Here is a 20,550-nt window from a genome sequence, read left to right as displayed (position 1 = left end):
AACAGGTCAAAACAGACTGACGGTTCGGACAGTTGGTCAAGGCGGACTAGCCCATCCGTAAAAATTTTTAAAATTGTATTAAAATCATTATTTTTTATAGTTATGTATGATTTTTGAGTTTTGAAATATTTAAATTATTTATAAGAGTTTATGTATAATTGATTTGTTTTTAAAGAATATATTATTTATATTGATTTATGTATGTTTGATGATTTTTCAAATTTGTATATTATTTATAATTTTTTATGTATGTTTTTTTTTTTTTTTGCACTAATAAATTTTTAGTCAATTATTTTTAATTTTTTTGGCGAGTTGACACGCCTAACCCGCAACCTATGGCATGATGGATTGGGGTTCGCCCAGCATACCAAGGTGGTGGGCGGCCCTTTGACGACGGACCAAGGCCAGACGGGATGGACCGATCCGTCTGACAGCTCTAATCAAAGGGTAGAAAAATAAATTTTGATTTTATTTCTAAGGTGGAAAATAGAGAAAAGAAATTTAATAAACCAGGAAGAGTCAAAGCACATGCCATATGGTAATGAAATTAATTCAGCTTTGATCACAGCTAAGCAGTGTTAAAGAAAACACAAAAAAATTTATGAGATTGTGTCACTGATCAATTTTGTGAGATATATTTCATATCCAATTCAACTTATGAAAAATATTATTTTTGTACAAAAAATATTACTTTTCATTTCAGTTATGGATCAAGTCAACACATCTTATGAATATAAATTTGTGAGACTGTCTTACATGAGACTTACGACTAAGTAGTATATTCTCATTTTATTTTGAACAAAAAACTGTTTTATATTTTACGTTTTATTTTATTTCATATAATGATATTGATATAATAAAAGAAATGAATTTATAACAATAAGAATAAGGATAAATAAATTAACAACAAGCAACAATAATCATAAATATATCATGGAAAAAATATTTCTAGAAATCTCTATTTTTTCGTCTAAATACAACATTGTATAATATTTTCGGAAACCAATATTTTTGATCATATAACTTTGTTACTTTGCGATTTTAGTTATTTATGTTATCAAATTTCAATTTTAATCATGCATATTTCGATTTTTGAAAATTTTAGTCATGATTCACTAGATCAGTGTTGATGCACTATACACGTTAACACTGCATTGGCGTCACATCAGCAAAATGACTGAAAATGCCAAAAAAAAATATATCGAACTAAAACTGAAATTTGACAACATAGATAGACAATTCTATCCTAATCTGGGAGATTTACTCCCTGTTATTAAATAATATATAAGTGTCAAATTTTTTTTTATTTTATTATCAATTTAGTTTTGTTATTAGCTAATTCTCGCTTTTTATTCCCACCACTAATAATTATTTTTGCCACTAGATCATTTTTTCTTAAAATATATCACTAATTAACATAAATTAAAAAGTATAAAAAAAACTTACTCTATCACTAAGATTCTTATTTTCATCACCTACATTACCACTTTCACCAAAACATCTTCTGCAACTTTTTTTTCAGGTACGATTTGGAAACGTATCATTTTTATTTTTTTTATCAAAATTTTAGATTTAGTAAATTTGATAAAAGAAATTTAGAATTGTATATGAACACTATCTATACCTTTTGTCATCATCAAATGGGTGCTCTGGAATGAAAATCAAAAAAGGGTTTTCATTTGGTTTTTAAAAATAATGATATTTTATATATTCAATTTATCATTCAGTTTGTGTATTATATGTTATTTCTTCCATACATGTCTGATACTGGTCTAAAAATAATAATTTGAAAATTGAGAAAATATATTAATTTCCTAGAATTTTTGGGAAATATGTATGTGTTTTAAGATAATTATCGGTTTGGTCAAAGTGCATGACTCTGTATGATATTTTGAATGAAGCGGGGTCTTCGATTTCTTCTCCACGAGCTATTGACATATTATTATTTTGAATCACCCTATTACAAGCTAAGTATGTCGTACTGTTTAATGTGTGATATTATTTTCAACTATGTAAATTATCACAATAAATTTTTAAAACTTATATTTTTTTAGTACTGGAAAATTTATATTTTATTTTAATTTATTTGATTCTAATATATTTGAAACTCTAACATTTGTAAGTTTTCTCTTAATTGTTTATGTAAGGCCCTGTAATTAATTATCCGGTAATTTGGTATAATTAGAATAATTATTGAGTTGTAAATTAAAATAGTTATTTATTCCAAATCAATTCAAAAAATGTGTTAAAAATATGTATTTTAGAATATCGGAGAATTTAACGATATAAAATACATATAGAGTTTAAATAACACACGAGAGTAAAATAAATTCAGACCGGGATAAATGGGCTTGAGTTACTATTTTAATAACCAAATACACAATATATATATATACATATACATACACACACAACTTAGCAAATAAGAGAAGAAAGAATCGAAAGAAAAAGAAAAAAGAAGGAAGAAGAAAACTCTATTCCCGTAACCCTTGGAGCAGCTGTGGCAAAATCGCGATATCTCCTCCGTCCGGCGTCGAAATCTTGATCGGTCTGAAGGGGTGTCTTCCTAACATCCTAAGCTTCGATTCAAGACAAAAATCGTGAATTTTGAGCAAGAATACGGGTAGATCAAAGTTGCTGTTCCGGTCCTCTGTTTCTGCGCGAATTCTTCCAGTTTTTGGGTGAGAGTTTTTGGGTTGTTGCGATTTTTGTATTTTGAATTTGTAGAAATGATCAAAACAAACTTTGTAGTGCTTAATGTTAGCTGTTCATAGCCACTAGAAACATTGGATTTCGATTCGAAACGGATGTGTTATGATTTTTCTACGAAAATGTGTCAAAACCAGATTCGAAATTGAACTGTGCAGAGTACCTACTGTAATTCGGGATTATGGCATATATGCAGTCGGATTCTGAACTTCTAATTCAAACAGAAGTTGTAGAGCTATGTGTTGACTTCGTAATGATATAAGATTCGTTAGATTCCATTAAGAATTGAGATAGTTATGCTTATTTTTCCAAAACTGCTCAATTACATAATTCTGCCGCGAAGTGCGTATGGAGTAGCGTCTTCTTGTTAATTCTGGTATTTATCTAATAGGATTATGGAAATGGTTTCTTCTAGAAAAAGTTAGATATTTGAGTTATCTTTCATTTCCAATTGGCGGATATTGATTTGCGTTAATATTGAGCGAGATACAAATTTTATGCTCTTTTGTGCCAAATCAGACATTGGTATGGAATGTAGTTTTCATGATCGGCTTATTGTGGTGTTGTTTAGGCCGAGAATCTTGAAGAGAAGTTGATATGGGAGTTTCAAGTTGGTATAAGTATGTTACAGCTCGGTAATTTACGACGGTAAAACACAAATTATGTTTAATTGTCATTCTGTGTTACATGGATCGTGTTTATGATTTGTTGACTGTTGTAATATGTTAAATGCCTTTGTTGTGATATATGTTTATTATTGTGACATATTATTGGCATTTAGCATTGGGCATACTGTTGTGACATTCATGTTGAGCCCTATCGTTCTGGTTAGCCCGTTGTTGATATCCGTTGTTATCTTGCACTGTTGTTTATCTCGGGAGCATTGTGTGGCTGATAGGCCTATACACATGAGACCGTAGATGTGATTGAACAATCTCGTGGTTAGTTCAGCCTTTTGAGGTCAGCGCTGGGATTGTGTCATCTAGTTTGTTCTGTTGTGCCATCATGTTATAGCGTATCAGCTGTATGGAGGCCGAGTCAAGGGTGTTATTCAGCATAGCTTGGCATACCTCGCATACTTGGCAGGGCAGTTTAGCTGCATGACGATGTAGCTCCCCTGTGTTGTTGCTCGAGCATTATTCCAGTTGTTATCGTACCGTTTGTTGGCTCCTGTTATCCCGACTATTCGTTGAGCCTTTCATGCATTGCATATTACATTTCATTATATGATTATGCATGAGTTATGTTATTGTTGTTATTGTTGAACTGTTTCATACCAGAATCCTAACCTCAGTTGTTTACTGGGGGGGCTGCTGTGGTTGCTATTGGGCACCATGATAGATCTCCCGAGTCGTATTGTAGCATCAGGCCGAGGTTCCGCCAGTGGAGCTCGGGATTGAGGTTGGATTGCTTGGTTCTGTTCAGTGGAGTCTCCCAGTTAGTCTATATGTATGTCTTGAGTTTGTTTCAGTCTTGTATTGTATTTTATTTGTCGGGGAGATGCCCCGTGTATCTGTACTGGCATTTGGTTGTTTTGTGATTTTCTGAGTCGACTATGTGATTCTTATGATCTGGTGAGTATTTGGTAAGTTTTAATTTCTGTTTAGTCCTGGCCAGTGCGACTATAGGTTGTTTAACTTCGGTTTTGTTTTAATGACTCTATTTGGAGTATATTTTGATATAAACTGTTGCTTGAGTTTTCGGGATGTCCTACTTGCGTGGAGGTCATGCCGAATTTTTTCTAGGCCCTGAGGTCCGTTTTAAAGTATTTTAAACCTTTTTACGCTGCGGATTTATATCAAACCATTATTGTTTGATCATTAATTGTCATTAGAGTAAATGGGTCTCACATCTTGGTATCAGAGCGTAAAGTGGGATACGCTCGAACTAGCGTCTAGGACACTCGAGTCTTGGCACTAAAATGGTTGTTGCGCCTGTGTATGATACTTGACAACATGCTTATGTGATTATATGATTTGTTTACTTCCATTCTAATAGTTTTGGTGTTTTATCTTATAGAATGGAGGGTGGTGGAGAAATTCCTGTTGATGGGATTCCTTTAGCTCGAGGTCGAGTTCGTGGTCGAGGTCGTGGACGTGGTAGAGCTCGTGTCCGTGTTGTTGATGATACTTTTGTTGAGCAAGCTGCTGATCATCTAGACCAGCTTAGGATGGATGAATTAGTTGCGCGTTTCCATTCTATGCATCCACATCGATTCAGTGGTTCGGAGGGAGCCGAGAAAGCAGAATTGTGGATTTCTGAGATTGAGGAATTGTTTGATTTGATTGAGTATCCTCCAGAGTGTCGATTGAGATTAGCTGTGCATCAGTTGAAAGATCTTGCCAAAATGTGGTGGTCTACTACATTAATGACCTTAGATGCGCAGAGAATTGCTCTGTAGTGGGATATATTCAAGATGAAGTTTAAGGAAAGTTATTGTCCTCCATCATTTTATAGCTCTAAGGCTTCAGAGTTTCATAACATGAAACAAGGCGGTATGTCAGTTGCGGAGTATGCGGATAATTTTTTATGCTATGATGAGATATGCTCATCATGTTGCTGCGAGTCGGGTTGATGTCATTGAAAGTTTCATTGAAGGATTGAACGATCATCTGCACCCTTTTGTTTCTACCGGTAAGCCACTGAATTATCTTGAAGCAATGGAAATAGCAAAAAGGGCTGAAGCTAGTCTTAAGAGGAGTGGCAATTGAGTGCCTACCCAACATCATCATTCGGGAAGACAACAGTTCAATCAATCTGGTTCTGCATCTCTTCGTCCACGTGGGAAACAATTTAAGAAGCTTGGTTCTAGTTCTTCGAGTTCAGGGAGTTCGGGGAACTGTGGTGGATATCGTTATAGTGGACCTTACTGTGATCACTGTGGAGGCAAGCATTCTAGTACTCAGTGTGTTGGAGTTCAATGAGTTTGTAATAACTGTGGTCGGTCAGGTCATTTTGCTAGAGTTTGTCCCAGTAAGACGGGGAAATCAGCCCAGGCAGGTAGTGGAGCTCAAAGTAATAGAATTCCAGTAGCGTCCCAGTCTTCCCATCAGCTTAGTCGCCCTTCGCATCAGAGTAGAGGGCAAGGTGGTCAACAGAATCAGTCATCTGTTCATGTATTTGCCTTGACTGAGGATGAGGCTCAGGCAGCTCCAGATACTGTCATTGCCGGTAACTGTACTTTATGTGGTTTTATAGCACGAGCGTTATTTGATACCGGAGCATCTCATTCCTTTGTTTCTCATGCATTCGTTGTTTCGTATGATCTTCGCACAACTAGTATGAATTCCAATCTATCTGTTGCTACTCCGATGGGCAAAATGATTATCACTGATAATGTGGTGTTCAATGCTGTTTTGTTTCACGATGAAAATGTTCTGTATCTGAATCTCATAGTTCTACCTATGCATGACTTTGATTGCATCGTTGGTATGGATGTTTTGACTGGTAATCATGCCACTGTTGACTGTTATCGAAGAATAGTTCGTTTCAGACCTAGCTTTGCACATAAATGGAATTTCTATGGTCGTGGTTCTCAAGCCAAGATTCCTCTAGTTTCTGCCATTGAGATGAATCGATTGTTAGATTCTGGTCCTGAAGGTTTTCTGGTTTATGCTGTGGATCTATTGCAGGATGAGCGACGAATTTCTGATATTCCTGTAGTCTGTGAGTTTCCTGATGTGTTTCCAGAAGAGATTCTTGGTTTTCCACCAGAACGAGAAGTTGAATTCAGTATCGAATTAATGCCAGGAACTGAACCCATATCTCGAGCACCATATCGTTTAGCCCCTGTTGAGCTGAAAGAACTGAAAGAAGAATTACAGGATTTGTTGAGTAAAGGCTATATTCGTCCGAGTTCTTCACCGTGGGGTGCACCGATTCTATTTGTCAAGAAGAAAGATGGTACGATGCGGATGTGTATTGATTATCGGCAATTGAATAAGTCTACTATCAAGAATAAATATCCACTTCCTAGGATTGATGGCTTATTTGATCAGTTGCAAGGTACTTCGGTGTATTCTAAGATTGATCTCCGTTCTGGGTACCATCAAGTGCGAGTCAGAGAAGAAGATGTGCCGAAAAAAGCTTTTCGCACGAGATACGGACACTTTGAATTTTTGGTTTGGTTATGCCTTTTGGTTTGACCAATGCTCCTGCTGTGTTTATGGACTTGATGAATCGAGTATTTCGTAAATATCTCGATCGTTTTGTGATTGTATTCATCGATGACATTCTTGTCTATTCCAAGTCTGAGGAAGAGCATGCCAAACACTTGAAATTAGTTCTTTGAATTCTTCAAAAGAAGCGGTTGTACGCCAAGCTATCCAAGTGTGAGTTTTGGTTAGATAAAGTTGTGTTTCTGGGCCATGTCATATCTCAACATGGTATTTCTGTCGATCCAAGTAAAGTGGAAGCAGTTCTGAACTAGGCACGACCGACCACTGTGCCAGAGATTCGTAGTTTCATGGGTTTAGCTGGTTATTACTGAAGATTTATCGAAAATTTCTCAAAGATTGCTAGACCTATCACTCAACTGACTCAGAAAAATCAGAGATTCATTTGGTCTAATGAATGTGAGTCAAGTTTAGTCGAGTTTAAGAAGAGATTGACTTCTGCACCAGTTCTTACAATTCCAAGTGGTTCGGGAGGATTCGTTGTTTGTACCGACGCATCAAATAGAGGATTAGGTTGTATTCTGATACAACATGACAGAGTTGTGGCCTATGGTTCTCGTCAGTTGAAACCGCATGAGTCTAAGTATCATGTTCATGACTTGGAATTGACTGCTATCGTTTTTGCTCTCAAGATTTGGAGACATTATTTGTTTGGGGAGCAATTTGTAATATATTCTGATCACAAAAGCTTGAAGTATCTGTTCTCTCAGTCAGATCTGAATATGAGACAGAGACGTTGGATGGATCTTTTGAAAGATTATGATTGTGAGATCCAGTATCATCCGGGAAAAGTGAATGTCATTGCCGATGCTTTGAGCCGTAAGGTTGTTGATGTTAATTTATCATCGATTCATGTTTCTAAGTTACGAGATGATATTTGCACTTCTGGGTTGCATTTTCAAATCCAAGGTAATGCTGTTTGTGTATCTCAGATTTCTGTTGAGCCAGAGTTGATTCAGATTGTAAAGTCATCTCAGAAAACTGATGATCGAGTTCTGAAATCTTATTAGTTAGTATCTCAAGGACACCAATCTGGTTTCTCAATTCACTCAGATGATTCTCTTCGGTTAAATGGTAGGTTGGTTGTCCCAGATATTCCTGAATTGCGTACAGCCATCCTTAAAGAAGCTCATTGTACTTGATATAGTATCCACCTAGGAGGCAGGAAAATGTATCATATTCTACGGCCTCAGTTTTGGTGGAAGAATATGAAAAAGGATGTGGCTGAGTTTGTGTCTCGTTGTATGATCTGTCAGCAAGTCAAAGCAGAACGAATGAGACCTGGAGGATTACTGCATAGTCTTGAGGTTCTTCAGTGGAACTGGGAACACGTGGCTATGGATTTTGTTACGCATTTGCCACGTACTTCTCGTCATTTTGATGCCATTTGGGTGATTGTCTATAGGTTATCTAAATCGGCACACTTTATTCCGTATGAGAGGACGTATTCGTACAAGAAGATTGCTCATCTGTATATTGAAAATGTTTTGAGACTACATGGAGTTCCAGTTGCAATAGTCTCAGATCGTGACCCTAGATTCACATCAAAGTTTTGGACTAGTTTTCAAAAAGAAATGGGTACACGACTTGTGATGAGTACTGCGTACCATCCTCAGACAGATGGTCAGACAGAGCGTACGATTCAGACACTCGAGGATCTGCTTCGAGCTGTAGTCATGGATTTTAAAGACAGTTGGCAGGAAGCTTTATCTCTAGTAGAATTTTCATATAACAACAGTTTCCAGGTGACTATTGGTATGGCTCCTTTTGAAGTTTTGTATGGCAGACGATGTCGATCACCTCTTTGTTGGGATGAATTTGGTAAGAAGTAGTTGACTGGACCTGACATTGTTCAGGAAATGCATGATAAAGTCCAGTTGATTCGTCAGAGAATGAAAGCTGCCCAAGATCGGCAAGCTAGTTATGCTAACAGACGTCGTCAACCTCTAGAATTTCAAGTTGGAGATTTTGTATTTCTGAGAATCTCTCCGTTTAGAGGTGTTGTTCGTTTTGATATGAGAGGTAAGTTGTCACCTCGTTTCATTGGTCCCTACGAGATTGTTGAGCGTATTGGGATTTGCGCTTATCGTTTGGATTTGCCCCAGTCATTGTCTGGCATCCACGATGTTTTCCATGTTTCTATGTTGCGTAAGTATGAGCCCGAAACCATCTCATGTGATTCAGCCTGATGAGGTTGAACTTGATCCTTCTCTATCGTATACTGAGTATCCTGTTTGTATCTTGAATCGTAAAGATAAAGTTTTACGCAATAAAGTTATACCACTTGTACGTGTCCGGTAGTCAAGGCATGGTGTAGAAGAATCAACGTGGAAACAAAAGAGAAGATGCGAGCTTCTTATCCATATCTGTTTGATTCCTAATAATGTATTGTTGGTTTCGTATTGTGTGTAAGCTGTATGTGTATAAACAGAAATTTCGAGGACGAAATTTGTTTTAAGGGGTGGAGAAGTGTAAGGCCCTGTAATTAATTATCCGGTAATTTGGTATAATTAGAATAATTATTGAGTTGTAAATTAAAATAGTTATTTATTCCAAATAAATTCAAAAAGTGTGTTAAAAATATGTATTTTAGAATATCGAAGAATTTAACGACATAAAATACATATAGAGTTTAAATAACACATGAGAGTAAAATAAATTTTGACCGGGATAAATGGGCTTGAGTTACTATTTTAATAATCAAATACACAATATATATATATACATATACATACACACACAACTTAGCAAATAAGAGAAGGAAGAATCGAGAGAAAAGGAAAAAGAAGGAAGAAGAAAACTCTATTGCCGTAACCCTTGGAGCAGCTGTGGCAAAATCGATATATCTCCTCCGTCCGGCGTTGAAAAGATCGGTCTGAAGGGGTGTCTTCCTAACATCCTAAGCTTCGATTCAAGACAGAAATCGCGAATTTTGAGCAAGCATACGGGTAGATCAAAGTTGCTGTTCCGGTGCTCTGTTTCTGCGCGAATTCTTCCAGTTTTTGGGTGAGAGTTTTTGGGTTGTTACGATTTTTGTATTTTGAATTGGTAGAAATGATCAAAACAAACTTTGTAGTGCTTTATGTTAGCTGTTCATAGCCACTAGAAGCATTGGATTTCGATTCGAAACGGATTTGTTATGATTTTTCTACGAAAATGTGTCAAAACCAGATTCGAAATTGAACTATGCAGAGTACCTACTATAATTCGGATTATGGCATATATGCAATCTGATTCTGAACTTGTGATTCAAACAGAAGTTGTAGACTATGTGTTGTCTTCGTAATGATATAAGATTCGTTAGATTCCATTAAGAATTGAGATAGTTATGCTTATTTTTCCGAAACTGCTCAATTACATAATTCTGCCGTGAAGTGCGTATGGAGTAGCGTCTTCTTGTTAATTCTGGGATTTATCTAATAGGATTATGGAAATGGTTTCTTCTAGAAAAAGTTAGATATTTGATTATCTTTCATTTCCAATTGGCGGATATTGATTTGCGTTAATATTGAGCGAGATACAAATTTTATGCTCTTTTGTGCCAAATCAGACATTGGTATGGAATGTAGTTTTCATGATCGGCTTATTGTGGTGTTGTTTAGGCCGAGAGTCTTGAAGAGAAGTTGATATGGGAGTTTCAAGTTGGTATAGGTATGTTACAGCTCGGTAATTTACGACGGTAAAACATAAATTATGTTTAATTGTCATTCTGTGTTACATGGATCGTGTTTATGATTTGTTGACTGTTGTAATATGTTAAATGCCTTTGTTGTGATATATGTTTATTATTGTGACATATTATTGGCATTTAGCATTGGGCATACTGTTGTCACATTCATGTTGAGCCCTATCGTTCTTGTTAGCCCATTGTTGATATCCGTTGTTATCTGGCACTGTTGTTTATCTCGGGATCATTCTGTGACTGATAGGCCTATACACATGAGACCGTAGATGTGATTGAACAATCCCGTGGATAGTGCAGCCTTTTGAGGTGAGCGCTGGGATTGTGTCATCTAGTTTGTTCTGTTGTGCCATCATGTTATAGCGGATCAGCTATATGGAGGCCGAGTCAAGGGTGTTATTCAGCACAGCTTGGCATACCTCGCATACTTGGCAGGGCGGTTTAGCGGCATGACGATGTAGCTCCCCTGTGTTGTTGTTCGAGCATTATTCCAGTTGTTATAGTACCGTTTGTTGGCTCCTGTTATCCCGACTATTCGTTGAGCCTTTTATGCATTGCATATTACATTTCATTATATGATTATGCATGATTTATGTTATTGTTGTTATTGTTGAACTGTTTCATACCAGAATCCTAACCTCAGTTGTTTACTGGGGGGCTGCTGTGGTTGCTATTGAGCACCATGATAGATCTCCCGAGTCGTATTGCAGCATCAGGCCGAGGTTCCGCCAGTGGAGCTCGGGATTGAGGTTGGATTGCTTGGTTCTGTTTAGTGGAGTCTCCCAGTTAGTCTATATGTATGTCTTGAGTTTGTTTCAGTCTTGTATTGTATTTTATTTGCCGGGGAGATGCCCCGTGTATCTGTAGTGGCATTTGGTTGTTTTGTGATTTTCTGAGTCGACTATGTGATTCTTATGATCTGGTGAGTATTTGGTAAGTTTTAATTTCTGTTTAGTCCTGGCCAGTGCGACTATAGGATGTTTAACTTCGGTTTTGTTTTAATGACTCTAGTTGGAGTATATTTTGATATATACTGTTGCTTGAGTTTTCGGGATGTCCTACTTGCGTGGAGGTCATGCCGAAATTTTTCTAGGCTTTGAGGTCCGTTTTAAAGTATTTTAAACCTTTTTTCGCTGCGGATTTATATCAAACCATTATTGTTTGATCATTAATTGTCATTAGAGTAAATGGGCCTCACAGTTTGTATTAGATTCGATGGTGCACGATCGAGAAGAATGTGATGCGTCAAATGTTGATAAAAAACCGTATATGTCCATGATTGAAGAATTTGAAAAAAGGTTAGCAGTTGATCAAACTATTAAAATTATTGGTGATGCATATCTATTATATTGTGAGTATGCACACAATAAATATTTTAGTGCTCGAAGAGAAAAATAAGCATATTTTAATGGTTCTAAAGATCTTTATATGAAAGAGTTTGAGTGTTCATCTCAGGAGTAAAAGATGGAAAGCAGAGTGCAAATAATAATATACCGTTGTATCATAAATTAGAAAAAAGAACCAAATGTAAGGCAAGATTAAGAATTCGAAGGAAAAAAATGAAATTTGGAGAGTGACGATTTTTGAAGTTGAACATAATCATGAAATGGTTGATGAAAGCCAAAGATATTTGCTAAGATCAGCTCGTAAAGTTTCATACGCTCAAGGTGAAACTTTAAGAGCAATGTCAGAGGCTAGGATAAAACCTTCTAGTGTGTTCTTTGAACATTGAGTTTGATTCATTGCCTTCATTATCTGACGATCCATTGAAGTTTGATATAAGATCTCTAGGACAATCAAAACGAATTCGAAATGTTACCTTTGATGTGGAAAATAATGAGATCGAATGCACTTGTCATTATTTTGAAATGGCAAGAGTTTTGTGTAGACATATATTGTTTGTTATAAAATTTATGAATGTGCATGAGATACCATCAAAATACATAAAAATGAGATGGAAAAAATTGATAAGAAATAGGGTAAAATATAGTGAAAAATCTGATGTGGAATGTGAGCAAGAGTATGATGTTGTGTACAAGAATCAAATGACGAGACTTTGTTATGATCTTATCACCAAAAGTGTTGTTCATACTGATACGAAAAAATTGATAAGAAGAAGTCTTCAAGGCCTTTCTACATAGGTAAATAAGATGCTTGAGAACTTGGACTTAAATGATGGGATTGTTGTTGGTGAAATGGTTGTGACATGGATCGAATAGTTGTACGTTATCTCTCTTATGTTAAATAAAAGAGATTTAAAAACTCTTCTATGACAAGTCACTGGGATTCAAAAGGGAAGAAAAGAAAATGTTAAGACTTTATCTCAATTTTATATTTTAGTTATATTGTGGATTATTTGATTTTATATTATTTTGAAAGATAGCACTTGAACCTTCATATTATTTAAAAAATATAATTTTATATTTTGTAGAAAAGAGGGTGAAAAGTACAAAATGTATGATAAAAAAACTCTCAACATGTAAGAGATGAATCTTCGATTAGAGCAACAAGTAATAATTTATTTCATGCCAATCGAATTGGAACTCAAGAAATGTCTCCTACTCCTATGCTTTGGTCATTTCAAGTACAATATTCAACTCCATCATTGAGCACTTTAATACACATTGTAAGTAAAAAAATTAATGTAGGTCTACATGAATAAATTCATTGATATTATACTGACACACTGATTATTAATGAACATAGATTGCATAACAACTTTAATGGATTAAGTCAAAATCTGATGCAAAATTCAAGTCATGATTTTTCCAGGTTTGTGTTGTATATATTTAGATTACATGAATATTTTTATTACGTGGAGTAGTAATTAATTGTTGTAAATCCGATTTATTTCTTATAGGATGCTTGAAAAACTCGATGTTGTGGGGACATCTTTTGGAGATTTTGGACACAATGCTAATAACATGTCTTTTTGTTCATTCGAGAAGAAAAAGTTTTGCAATTTCAATTATTTGTTAAGAGAGATATCATATCTTTGGTATTTCATTTATGATTTATGGTATCATATTTTTATGTGATTTTGATACACATGTTTTATACTTTATTGAAGAAACATGATTTAATTTCAGGATATATATGCTTAAAATTTTTATAGTGTTAGAGTGGAAAAAGCAAGAGAGAATTTTTTTTGATTTAAGTATAAGCTTCAAAGTCTAAAATAGAAATTGAATAAATATATAAACAAGCTATGTAGTTTTATGATTTAAGTAATTGTATCTCTTATATTGTATAGCATTTACAATAGCCAGAGTAATTTTATTAGCATTTATAAATGGGTAGAATATCTATTTTTATATAAATTTGTTATAATAATTAAATTATAAAATATTTATTTTTGACATTTTATATGATTCTACCACAAAAATAAGAATAATAAAAACGAAAATTTTAAATCCCAAACGTAAAAGTTTTACTATGAAATAAAAATTTCATGTAATTTTTAAATAAAAATATTAAGTTTTAAAATTTCAGAATAATAATAATTATTATAATAATAATATGACACATGTTATATACATGAAACGAAATTAGTTTAATGATTTTATGTGATTATGGTTAAAGTAGTGTCAAAAGCAATAATAATAAAAAAAGTAAAAAGAAAAAAAGACTCATGAAGAAAAAAATTATAGGGTGTAACTCACCTGGAGTAGGATAGAATTGGCCAACATGGATGATATAACCAAAATAATGTCACCTGAATTAGGAAAGTCAAGCTAGCAGATGCAAGAATGTCGGATCCCTATGTTTAGCCATCACTTATGAGAAACCTATAAAAAAAAAAGGTGATGGATCGTCAACTGCGTCGTGACCATAACGTTAGAGACTTCTGAGAGTCTCCGACGAAAATCTTCCGACGCTCAAATCAACTTTACCCAAAAACAAAGTAAATGAGAGCTCAAAAATGAGAACTACACTTCCAAATTAGGAAAAATGACATATTTATAGAGCTTTTGATTCTACTGATTTTAAGCATGTGGGCACTCTATTTGGGCTTTTAGTTTTGGTGGGCTTAATATAATGGACTAATTAATTAAATAAATCGAGTTTAACCCATCATAAACCCCAACTCTCGAATAGGTCTAGTGAACTATGGTTGGTTGAAAGTAGAACCATTTTAGATAACAAGGGCTCAAATGTAGTTGGATAGATATCTTTATACTTATAATTAAATAACGTTTTATCTTTATTCTTCGTTGTTGTAACCCTATTTATCTCAAGTCAATTGAGGCCTAACTCTCGATGCACCTCTTAGAATTTTATTTTTGTTTTCTTATTTTTTTTATATATTTTTTTATTATTATTCTGCATGTGGTTGGGATTGCAATGGATTTCGATGGTGAGTCGCAATGGATCCGTGCTTGGTTGCGACGGGTTGGTGGCTCGTGAGGCTTCCGGGTTGCTGGTGGTTGGTGCGGTGGTGGGACACCAGCGACTCCATGACCAAGGCATACGCACGCGGTTGAGGTGGGCTCGTGTTGTTCGTGCTGTTAGAGTAGTTGTCCAGCAACCCAACTTGTGGTTTGAGCTTTTATTGACTCTAATGTAAAACGATCTTTATTATAAAAATATTTTACGATTTTATTCAAACGTTAGATCATAAAACTCATTAAGAAGTGTACTGTATATTCTAAACGAGTTCCTAGTCAAATCATTCAGCCTAAAATAAGGATAAAGGTCGCTTGAGCTTGAGACTAGCATCTGTGATGTAAATGTCATGTTTCTTTGGCAAGGTCATGGAGATGTCCATTCATACAGATGGATGATAATATGATGATGCACTAAACAAACCTTCTCGGACTGTCCAAGTAGTTCTCACTTATCGAGTGGAATAGTCCGTAGTTATGATTGTACACCATTAATCCTTTGACCTGGGACAATGTAAGGACTATACGTACTAGCATGAATTTTGATCCGTTACCGACTTCATTGAGGGTCATCAGAAGACGAGGTTGAGTGTAGTTTCGAAATACGTAGGAACAAATGCATTGTAGTTGGAGATTCAGTGTTTGCCTACAGGTGAATATATCCTATGTGATTTGATGAGTTAATAGTGCAAGGAGTCTCTGGCCAGAATAAGAAATGTGCTTTAGGGAAATATGTTTTCCAAGTTGCACATACAGTAAGGTCCAAAAATAAGAAGACGTAATTCAACTGCTAAGTAAATAGAAAATGACTAATTAAATGGTTTTAATAGCAAGAATTAATTATGATATCCATGATTAAATGTTTAAAAATAGGGTTTATTGTTAGAATGCATAAAATAGTATTTTTAAAGGTTATTCGAGATGCGATCGAGGAACGAAAACTGATGGCTGAAAAAGAGAAATATTTTTATTAAATAATTGTTTTTAATTATTTAAAATAAGGTTTATGCTATATGATATTTTTGAGAATAAGGAGTTTTCAGGTGATTTTATACGTCGAGTCGTAATTTTCAACGGTATTCGATTTTCGACTAAAATATGAATTTTTCGAGAATTTTTCGAAAACTCGGCTAATATTTTCACGAATTTTCCTAAACGAAATATTTTAAATATTCACTAATTGGCTAAATGGGCCTAGTATGCCATGCTAATGGGCCTAAACATATACTAGGTGTTTTAATTAAAATAAATAGGCCACAAACCCTCCTCCTTTCCACACAATTCACATGCCCCCTTCCCTAAAAAATTACAAGGACTCTCCCCTCCCCCTTCATGTTAGAGTAGGTGCACGTCGAGTCAAGTGTTGGCCGAGTGTTCACAATGAAACTCTATGTATAAACAGTCTTTATTTTAATAATATTTGAAATTATTATTTTGGCACCTCTTTATCTGTATACCCATGCTAGTTGCATAGATAAAGCCCTTGAATATACAAATAGTAGAAAGAATATGAGATACTCATATGATGAGTATCATGAAACTCATATTTGTAATACTGTATATTCTAAACGGTTCCTAGTCGATTCAGCCGCCACTAAGAAGGATATAGGCCGCTCGAGTTCGAGACTAGTATCTGCGATGTGAGTACCATGTTTCATTGGTAGGGGACATTGTGATGTCCAAGCATGCAGATAGGTGCTCCTTGTAGAGTGCATTGAACAACCCTCCATAAAGGATTTTCCAAGTGGTTCTCACTTATCGAGTGGAAAAGTCCTAGTTTATGGTTGTACACCATTAGTCCTTATGACCCGGGACAACATTGAGACTCTATGTGCTAGAATTACACTTTGACTTGTTTATCGACTCTCAAGGGGTCATCAGGTGGCAAGGTTGGGTGTTCTGTCGAAACATATAGGAGTCGATGCATTGTAGTCGGGGATTCACCGCTTACCTTCGGGTATGGATATCCTATGTGTTCTCATGTATGTGTAGTTTGAAATCTCTAATCAGAGTATGGTGGTAATTAAGAAAGGGGTTTCTTAGATTGCACCATCGATGCAACTATGACATGACACATAGTGTCGATTCATTGACAACTCTCGATAAACCAATGGTTGTCGAATCGGTCGGGATATATGAGTTGAAGGGACCGTACTGTAAGCTAACCATAATTGAATGGTTCTTGCAGGCACTATCATTTGATACCTAGGGAATCATGTAAGCGATGCTGCTATGCGTTTAACATGATTGGTTGGGTACTATCAGACTTGAGTTCTGACATTCTTGTTATCAATGAGTTGATAAGTAAGAATGGTGCAATTGGGGTATGCTCATATAAGGACATGTTTAGTCCGAATCACATGGAGATGTGAACCCACGGCTAGTTGTATCAATGAACCATTGAGGGCCACACAAGTGCTAACTTTCTAGATCCCGTTGAGAAGTTAAAATAGTTCAATGTGTTGAACGGCTTATAAATGAGTTTATAAGCGTAAAGAAAAATAGAATTAAGACTTCTATGAGAGAAATGCAATTTTTAATTTATGAATGTGTTCTTAAATTAAAAGTAGGCCAAGTGAATAATGTATATGAAAATTGTGATTTTCATAAACATTATTATGGACTAAATTAAATTAATTCAAGTGTTGAATTAATTAAACACTAGTGGGCCTAGTAGAGTCCAAATAATTAAATTTATTCAAGTGTTGAATTAATTAAATAATATTGAGCCTTGTAGAGCCCAATTGGAAATAATTATTTAACTAGTGGGCTTGAGTAAAATCAAGTAAAGTCTAATTGAGCTCAAATATATTTGAGACAATTAAATTAAAAGTCCATGGGCCCTTTGTAAATGTTACAAGCCCATTCAAAAGCATGCTAGGGAGGTGAAGAGTTGAGGATTACTTTTGATTAAAATATTGCATGGAATGCAAAAGTAGAGACAACTTTTTCAAGCACCAAGGCAACTCATTCACTCCCATTTTTCTTCCTCCTCTTGGCCGAAATTTATACCTAATTTTCTCTCCAAAAATTCTTCTCTCATTTTGTTCTTCAAGTTGTTGAAAACAAAATACTTCTCAAAGAAAAATCCTTACATTTTTCTAGTGCAAGTGTAAAGAGGTTCTAGCTTGCAAGTGGTGGGCTTGATTTTGAACAAAGAGTGTTCAAATGGAGGCTTGAAGATTGTCTACCATACAAGAGCTAAAGTGTTCACACTTTAGTGGGAGCCATCATCAACCTCAAGAGGTTGATAGGTAAAATTTCTTAACACCCTATGTATGACAAAGGTGTTTAGTATATGTTACACACTAGTACTATGGTGTTCATATTTTCTCAAATTTCGGTTTTCATGCTTAGAAAAAAATTTTGTGCTTCCGTTGCGATTTCGAACACCTAAAATCGATCCCTTTTAAGTGGTATCATGAGCTAAGGGTACTAGTTTTTGTGTAGCATATACATAATATTATATTGAGGTCGATTTCTAACCGCATGAGATATATTTTGCAACCAAAATCAAGGCATTTTTGCAGCATATTTCCGGCAGCAAGTTGCTGCCCATTTCGGGCACCCGAAACAGGCTTGGGCTGCCCGAACAGCCCCTATGTTTAATAAAAAATTTTTTTTTTGTTGGCCGGAATCCGGCGACGGCAATGACGACTAGGGTTTTCGAAAGGTGTTTTGAAATATCAAAGTGTCATGGGCCTTGAGTTGTTGGGTCATTGGATGGCTAACATATTTGTGAATTTTAAATGGGCCAAAATGTTTTTGGTGAAAAATAAGTTTTTGGGCCCTTAAGTTTAAAATTACAAAAGTTGCAAACATTTTCTCATAAAATAAATAATTGAAGTTGGACTTTAATTATTTATAGTAAATTGTGATTTACAAGAAATTCGATTATAAATAAATTAATTAGAAAGTAGACAAAGATGTTTGTATACTTTGTTAATTTAGTTTATAATCGTGGCGGTTAGTGATTGGATTAAGATATATAATATTGGATCAATTAATTATTGTGATAATTAATTGATGGTGTATGATATGTGATATTATGCATGAAGGATGATCATAAGCCCAAGCCCAATTTGCTAGGTGTATGGTAGGATATTTTGTGTTGAATGATTGTAATAATTATCAATTTATAAAGTGGGCTCGATTTATAGCCCGTTCCCACCCCCATGAGATGTATCCCTATTTGCCATGGATATTTATTTGTCAATATTAGTATAGTGGATGATCAAGATTGGAATATGCTGGCCATGATGATTATGAAGATCGAAGACATGTAAATATTGGAAGCTAATGTAATAGTTGCATTTGCATCCTATGCATTTCCCCAGGATTGGACCTAGGCCCGTGTTTAGCTCACACGGGCCATTAGTTTTGGGGCGATTGATCATCCTTGTTTTGTTTACTGTTTATAATATATGCATGATATGTTATAAATAATGAGTATGTGCGTTATTATTATGATAATAATAAAGTTGCATGAATCCGGAAAACATACGATCAAACATGGCGAGTTTTCTAAATAAAATTAATGATGAGACCTTTCAAAATTAAAAAACCCTCATTTTAAATAAGATTCAAAATTAATATCAAGCCCGAAAAGGGGAATTATAAATTTGTTTATAATTTTCATGTCTTCCATCGACAATGGGTTCATGATGAACGCTACACGTACTCGGGGCTCGGCTCATATTATTGGGGGGGCCCTGGGTGCCGGAAAGCTGTGACATCCATTGACATGGTGATGTGAACTACGTGGAACTCCCATGATTTCGGCTCATATTATTGAGGAAACTCATGGCGACCGTCCATTAAGGTTCAACATCGATGGGTAAGGCTTGACACGTAAAGATGAACGACGTCATATTACTGGATCCTAATCAAACGTGAGACAAAAGTTTACGTTAAGAGTTGCATTGTGATGCAATTGGAAACTACTTTTTAGGAATTATGATTGGCTGATATTATTCGGGATCATAATTTGCTAATTGGACCTTACGTACCTACTGAGGAAAGGAGTTTCCCGTTTTCACTAGAGGGTAGTGAAAATGTCAAAACAGTGGGAGCGAAAATTTATAAAGTAAAAGTCCATACTTTATATCTTACTAAATACTTTAAAATAGTCATTAACATTTATCTGTTTTACTTTTCAGTACAAAATTTGACAATGTCTTCAATTCGCAATCCGCTTTCTGCCATACTCGAAAAACACGTATTAACCGGACCTAATTATCTCACTTGGCTAAGAAACCTAAAGATCGTCTTGAACTCGGAAAAGATTGCATATACACTGACTGAGTCGCCCCCTGCTGAGGCTCCGACTGGCTGCACTCCTGAGGAATTGCAGACCTACAAGGAATGGTGTGACCATGACTTGAAGGCTAGGTGTTATATGCAGGCTTCTATGAATGATGAGCTGCAGAGGCGTTTTGAGGATGCAAAGAATGCTGCTGACATTCATTTGCATCTCAAGGAGCTCTTTGGAGAGCAGACACGTCCTCTTAGGCATGCTACCGTCAAGGAGCTGATCACTTTGCGCATGCGAGATGGGGCCTCGGTCCATGAGCATGGCCTAAAGCTGATTGGGCTCGTG

The 20,550-nt window shown here is 35.5% G+C and overlaps 1 protein-coding gene and 1 long non-coding RNA gene across 2 annotated transcripts; both read left to right on the top strand.

Moving 5' to 3' along the window:
• Positions 1 to 3,295: 3,295 nt before the first annotated feature.
• LOC140983901 (uncharacterized) lies at positions 3,296 to 5,110 on the top strand. The gene is made up of 3 exons (XM_073451056.1): positions 3,296 to 3,329; positions 4,051 to 4,158; positions 4,729 to 5,110. The coding sequence occupies exons 1-3, from the start codon at positions 3,307 to 3,309 to the stop codon at positions 5,108 to 5,110; spliced, it is 513 nt and encodes a 170-aa protein (XP_073307157.1). The 5' UTR covers positions 3,296 to 3,306.
• Positions 5,111 to 9,753: 4,643 nt separating this feature from the next.
• Positions 9,754 to 11,540, top strand: LOC140985053 (uncharacterized). Its single transcript, XR_012176689.1, has 3 exons — positions 9,754 to 9,890; positions 10,487 to 10,535; positions 11,256 to 11,540. It is a non-coding gene; the product is annotated as an uncharacterized lncRNA (long non-coding RNA).
• The last annotated feature ends 9,010 nt before the right edge of the window (positions 11,541 to 20,550 follow it).

Source organism: Primulina huaijiensis, chromosome 9 (assembly GCF_012295235.1).
Source record: "Primulina huaijiensis isolate GDHJ02 chromosome 9, ASM1229523v2, whole genome shotgun sequence".
Classification (NCBI taxonomy): domain Eukaryota; kingdom Viridiplantae; phylum Streptophyta; class Magnoliopsida; order Lamiales; family Gesneriaceae; genus Primulina; species Primulina huaijiensis.
This window is presented reverse-complemented; position numbering and strand designations above follow the sequence as displayed.

Coding starts and splice junctions, on each gene's coding strand:
- LOC140983901 (XM_073451056.1), top strand. CDS start 3,307: ATGGGAGTTTCAAGTTGGTATAA. Junction 3,330..4,050: donor GGAGTTTCAAGTTGGTATAA/GTATGTTACAGC, acceptor GCACCATGATAG/ATCTCCCGAGTCGTATTGTA. Junction 4,159..4,728: donor GTCTCCCAGTTAGTCTATAT/GTATGTCTTGAG, acceptor TTTATCTTATAG/AATGGAGGGTGGTGGAGAAA.